The following is a 6,123-nucleotide window of genomic DNA, read 5'->3' on the forward strand; positions in this document are numbered from 1 at the left end:
TGGAGGATGTGCCTGGCTCAGCTGAGCCTCCCTGAATGCTCCGCCCTGGGACCGCTCTTGGGAGCTTGGGGACACTCTGAACTCCATCCCACCCCTACTTTCCAGCTCTCTGAAGCCTAGATGCACATGCTCATTTCCAGACACATACCCGCCCCTCCCACACCCCTGGCCGTGAAGAGGGTAGAGTACAGAGACCCCCAAGTCCTCCAAGGCCAGCAGTGTCCCCCATTCCTGACCCTGCCCCAGGCGGGACCTTTGCCCAGGAACCTGACTCACCTCAGGGACTTCTCAAACCTTCTTCTTCTTCAGCTTCAGGGCTTGCAGCCAGTTGGGTGATGATCCTTCTGACCTGTAAGGCAGAGGGCGAAGCTCAGAAGGCAAATTTCAGGGAAACGGAACAAAACAAGGAAATGCAGAAGGACAGACACCTGGCTTCCAACCCAGAGGCAGCCTGAGGTCTAGCCAGAGGCCAAGCCCGAGGCCAGAACTCCGCCATCACCTCAGCACTGCTGAACTCGGGCGTGCTTCCTCTCTCGGTCTAATTCCTCTGTGAAGTGGGTGTGCTGAGTGAGAAGGTCAAGTGGGTAAATCCCACCGTCACTGTCAACCATGTGGCAGTATCCACACTGTATGATCCCGATATCCAAAATGCAGGGCCAGGGCCAGTCCTGTTTCCCACTTCTCCACCCTCGGTGCCAGCCGCCCGCATGGACCCCTTTCTTATGTCCAGTCCCCGGAAGCTGGGTCAGAGCTGATGAGTCAGAAGGATACTTCTACCTCCTAGATGAACGGAGAGGTAGATGCCCACCCACCCGTGGACTCTCACTGCCTATGAGGGGTCCCAGGGATGACTGGTAGAATTCATGGAGACGCAGAGGTTCACTCTGGAAGGGGTCCCAGCACAGCGTCTGTGGCCTGGACAGCTACCCTCTCTTATACATGATCACCAACCAGGAAGCTCATCTGAATCTCAGGTTGTAGAATTCTTACTGGCCTCCTCACATTAGATTTCATCATGCCTCCTGAGGTTGAATGGATGAAGGGGCTCCAGGTGAGACCCCCTAGGTCTGCTCAGTTCTCCCTCATGAGCCTCAAGTGTTGACAAAGCCCCAAAGAAATAAGAAAGGTAAAGACCAATCGGTAGCATCAGGATGGATGGCGAAGAGATTGAGATTGTTCACAGCTTCAGTTTTCTTGGCTCCACGGTCAACACACTTGGCACCAGCAGCCAGGAAATCAAAAAACGTATTGCGATGGGAAAGTCTGCTGTTAGGGACCTCTCTAAAGTACTCAAGAGCAACGGTGTCTCTCTGGAGACTAAGGTGTGCCTGATACAGGCCATGGTTTTTGCAATCACATGTTATGCATCAGAGAGTTGGACAATGACTAGGGAGGATAGAGGGAGAATTGACGCCTTTGAGGTGTGGTGCAGGAGAAGAGTATTGAATGTACCCTGGACTGCCAAGAAAACAAACAGATTCATCCTAGAGAGGGTTAAACCAAGCTATTCCTTGGAGGCAAGGATTCTGGAGCTTCGTCTGACATACTTTGGACATGTTGTAAGGAGAGACAGGTCTTTAGAGAGGGACATCATGCTAGGTAGAGTAGAGGGACAGCGCAGGAGGGGAAGACCCCCTATGAGGTGGATTGATTCAGTGACTGGGGTAATCAGGATGGGTGTGTCAGAGGCAATAAGACTGGCACAGGATAGAGCAGGGTTTACGGCTGTTGTACATAGGGTCGCTATGAGTCGCAAACGACTCGACGGCACATAACAACAACAATAACAACAAAACTGCTTTCAGTAGGGATACCACAAAGTGCACAGGCTTCCCTTTCAAGCTTAATGCGATGAAGTCAGCACTTACCCTGAGGATTTCTCTGGCTTGGGAGGTAATGAGAGGGGCTTTCCCAGCCCGGGGACCTTGCAGGACTTGGAGCGCTGGACTGCAGACTCCTTCTGGACGGACTTGCTCTCCACCGGCTCCCCCTCCTCAGCTGAGCGGTTCCGGGGTCGCAGCTTCGCCTGCAAAGTAAGAGCAGACCCACAGAGCTGTGTGCCAAGATAAGGCAAGGGGTCAGGCTTTCTCCCAAGAGCACATCCCGAAGTCCCTTTACCCTGATGGAAAAGGAGTCACTTAAAGACAAGGTCTGGAAATGGCTCGGTGGAGGAGCTTGCCCGTAGAGCCGAGCCTATGCTTTGTGGCAGGGTTGCACAAAGAGTGGGAGTGAATTCCGGCAGACAGGGCTGGAGAGACCCAGTGGTCAAGTCCCACCCATGCCTCTGCTCACTCTGTTCTCTCGGCCTCACACACAGTTTAAAACAAAACAAAAAAACAGCTGTTTATTGAATCCATTCCACATCAGAGCCAACCTGGACTAATAGAACTACGCGCTACAGGGGTTTGTTTCTTTTTGTTTCCTTTCAAAATTGTTATTTGTTTTGCTGCTAAACACACACCAAGTTCAGTTTCTTCACGTACAAGTCGTAGGCACCGGGTGACATCCTCTAAGCTGTGCCAACGATTCTCACCTGCCTTTTCTAAGTGGTTCTTCCTCCATTAACCTGCGCTCACCCTGAGGTTCTCATCCTGCTTTTCAAGTTGCCGTTGTCAATTTGATTTCAAACAGATAATTTTTCAAATAGCATAATGCTCAAGGCAGGCCTTTTCCCACTAAACTACTATTTGGTTTTCAGAGGACTTGAGGGGTATTTCCCAGATAAGATTTCAAGATTGCTGCTGTTGTGAGGTGGTGGAGACTCAGAAGAGACTCACAGCTGACCCAGCAGGTTTCAGAGGCTGTAAAATGCAAGAGGGGAGATTGCCTATCTTTCTCCCTTGATTTAAAGATTGCTTTAGGGATATTGTTTCATCTACCCTCCATTGGATAAAAAAAAGGACGTGAGAATTTCAATTCTGTTCTGCATTTTCTCCCTTTTCATCACGATTCTTTGATCTCGGAATCAGAATGTCCAGTAACAGTAGCCAGGGATGGAGGACATGGAGCAGCTGGCCAGACGTTTTCTCCTACTGCTGACTTTCCTTCTTCTTGTTGCTCTAGGCTAAGAGAGACCAAACACGGTGTGCGATGGTTGGTTACCTGCAAGCTTTTGAGACTCCAGTTGCTCAAACAATGAACTGTGAGGTAGACCAGAGGCACTGAAGAACTGACTGGGAGGTCTCATGAAATTAGGACTATAAACCTTCAAACCAATGAGCCAAATGCCATAAAGTATATACATGAACAGCCTCAGCAATTACTCTTTTTTGGCCATTACTGTAAAACATGATTTCCATGTCTCACACATTTTTTACTAGTGCTGTGCAACCCTTAATCAATGTGATGTCTCCATCATCATCAGTCACCCCTAGCCTTCCCCCTCCTGCCTCTGGTAACCAACCACCAATGAATTTTGGTCTTCATACAATTCTGTGTTCTCTTTTTATATAAGTGAGCTCACAGAGCGTTTGTCCTTCAGTGACTGGCTTATTTTCCTTGGCCTAATGCCTTCAAGCTGTGTGATTCCTGAAGCGTGTGTCAAGACGTCATTTCTCCTACTGGCTGAGTAGTATTCCAAGGTATGTCGGCCACCAGTCTGTTTATTTGCTCATCTAGGAATGGGAATGTGGGCTGTTTCTGTCTCTTGGCTATAGTGAACAGTGCTGCAATGAACACTGGCGTGAATGTCTCTTGGTTTCTGCTTTCAAGTCTTTGAGGGTATATACCCAGGAGTGGAATTCTTGCTGGGTTAGATGGGAACTTCGGTTTTCATTTTTTTCAAGAACTATCAGACTGTTTTCCACAATGGCTGTCCCATTTTACATTCTTAGCAGCAAAAGGCCCCAATTTCCCCACATCCTTGTCAGCATTTGTTAATTTCCTTTCTTTCCTTTTTTCAACATAACCAGGATTGAAATGCTCCCTCTCTGTGGTTTTGATATGCATCTCTCCATAGGGTTTTCAATACCGATTTTTCCAGAAGTCAATTTTCAAGTCTTTCTTTCAAGACACCCCTGGGTAGGCTCGAACTACCAACCTTCATTTATGTTTGTGTAAATTTTTATAAATGCCTCAAAATCAAGATCAGAAACTTACATGAGCCCTTCCCCCTGTCCTCTCCCATGCTCACCATCCCACTGTTAGGAAATAACCAACTCTCTAAACAGGCCCTTTTCTTGAACCTAAACTCGCTTTGTCAGATTTAATCACAGGCACAGCCTGTGTTCCCCACAATCATGAGAGGTACGTGGAGCAAGAGCTTGCATCCAGCACAGGGTCCGGTGAGGGCCCTCACTGGGGAGACGAGAGAAAGGAGAAAGGGGAAGAGGTCTAGGGATCAGGCAGATGGACGGAGGAGAAGTGGCTGGATGCAGAGTGACCAGTGACCAGTGTGCCGGGCAGCCAGATGTGTCTGCAGGAGGATCAGAGGGTACCTTCAGGGCAGATGGGCTGAGGGCAGGAAAGAGGTTGACTTTCAGGCCCTTGGTGCCCAAGGACATCCGCGTCCGGCGACTCTGTGGCTCTTCCACCACCTCCTCATCGGAGGATGGCACCCGGGAAGCCCGCGGTTCTGCAGGGCAGAAAGGGGGCTTAGCACAAGGCAGATCCCACAGGCCTCCCCAAACATGCACAACCTGGGCCTAGACACTCCCAACATCAATACAGGAAGAAAACCCCCACCAAGCCCATGCTGTCAAGCTGATTTCAGCTCCACCGCATGTGCACAGAGCAGAACTGCTCCTTGGGTTTTCACAGTTGCGGCCTATCTGAAGTAGATCACTAGCTCTTTCTTCCAAGGGCCTTTGGGAGGGTTCAAATCACCAATCTTTTGGTGAAGAGCTGAGCATTTACTCGTTGGCACTACTCGGGGGGCCACCTCGACATGGACAGACACCATCAGATGGAGCCAGGGCCTCACCTGTAGAGTCCTGGAACAGGCGTGCATCCGAGTCCGCTGCTTCCGACAGGCCCAGCGTGCCGCCGGGCCGGATGGCTGGGGCCCGGTGCCCACGCTTGCGCCCCAGGCTGGCACGGCTCCGATACATGGCACTGTCAAGGACCTCGGTGTCCTGCTCAAGACAACAGCACCGTCACTGCCCTCATTCCCTTGCCACCACCACCACCCCAGTCCCACAGGGGTCCCTAACAGCAGGGGGGCCCCTGCTCCCTGGCTCACTCCAAATCTGGAGCTTCCTATTCACCCAGCACACCCACAACCCACTCTCCCTGCCTCCCTCTCAGGGCTAAGGTGCAGCTCCAGAAACCACAGCTCTGGGCCCACCTCCCACACCCCGACCAGAGTCCCCCACGCCCTGGGCTCACCCTCCACTGACCTCGATGAATGAGAAGTCCTGACTCAGTGAGTTGGAGGGTGGGCGCTGGGGGGGCCGCCGAGGAGTCCGGGCCGGCTCCTGTTCAACCCGCCCAGATCCTGGGGGGCCCCAGCCACCATCCACCTCTTCTGTCCGACTGGCTTCGCCATCAGGCTGGGGCCTGCAGGAGGGCAGAGTGCCCCTGCCAGGCTCTACAGGCTCCACTTGGTCCGAGACAGCTATGGGCCCTCCCTCCTGTGACAGGCGGCCGAGGCCCAAGCCCACAGACTCCCTGTGGACAGCTGTCCTGGAGCTGTGCATGGCCAGCATCTCCTCCAGCAGGTCCTGTGAGCCGGAGGGCGGGGAGCGGGCAGGGGGGCTGCGAGGGGTCAGACAGGGAACGAGGTCAACCTCGGGCCAAAGTCCCAGCCCAAGCCCACCTCAGCGGGCCCATCTCCTTCACCTTCTAAGCCCACCAATTCTCCCAGCCCCATTCCAAAAGGGCAGAACCACAGTGGTCAGGGTACCGATGGAGACCGTGGGTGAGTCCCTTCGTCCCTCTCTGCCTCAGTTTCCTCTAACTTTAAATTTTTTAAAAAATTTTAAGGTTTTTTAGGGGAGCTCTGGTGGCCTAGTGGCAAGAAGCTGCATTGCAATCCCAGAGGCTTACGGTTCAAATCCACCAGATGCTCTGCCTTGGAAGGAGGGACACTCTCCTCCAGTACCAGCCAGATCCAATTTGACGGTACACACACAAAAATAAAAAAATATTAAAAAAAATAATAATAAATCAATTCTTGGGGTTTTT

The 6,123-nt window shown here is 51.8% G+C and overlaps 1 protein-coding gene across 1 annotated transcript in view; it reads right to left on the reverse strand.

Moving 5' to 3' along the window:
• Positions 1–288: 288 nt before the first annotated feature.
• TNKS1BP1 (tankyrase 1 binding protein 1, 182kDa) overlaps positions 289–6,123 on the reverse strand; it is a 34,379-nt gene continuing 28,544 nt past the window's right edge. The window contains exons 7-11 of the mRNA XM_006900404.1: positions 5,337–5,694; positions 4,922–5,072; positions 4,437–4,573; positions 1,869–2,026; positions 289–349 (exon numbers count right to left, since the gene is read on the reverse strand). Of these exons, the coding sequence (XP_006900466.1) occupies positions 289–349; positions 1,869–2,026; positions 4,437–4,573; positions 4,922–5,072; positions 5,337–5,694 (865 nt within the window). The remainder of the gene's footprint in view (positions 350–1,868; positions 2,027–4,436; positions 4,574–4,921; positions 5,073–5,336; positions 5,695–6,123) is intronic.

This window comes from Elephantulus edwardii, unplaced genomic scaffold (genome assembly GCF_000299155.1).
Source record: "Elephantulus edwardii isolate Elephantulus edwardi_28Jun2011 unplaced genomic scaffold, EleEdw1.0 scaffold00284, whole genome shotgun sequence".
Taxonomy (NCBI): domain Eukaryota; kingdom Metazoa; phylum Chordata; class Mammalia; order Macroscelidea; family Macroscelididae; genus Elephantulus; species Elephantulus edwardii.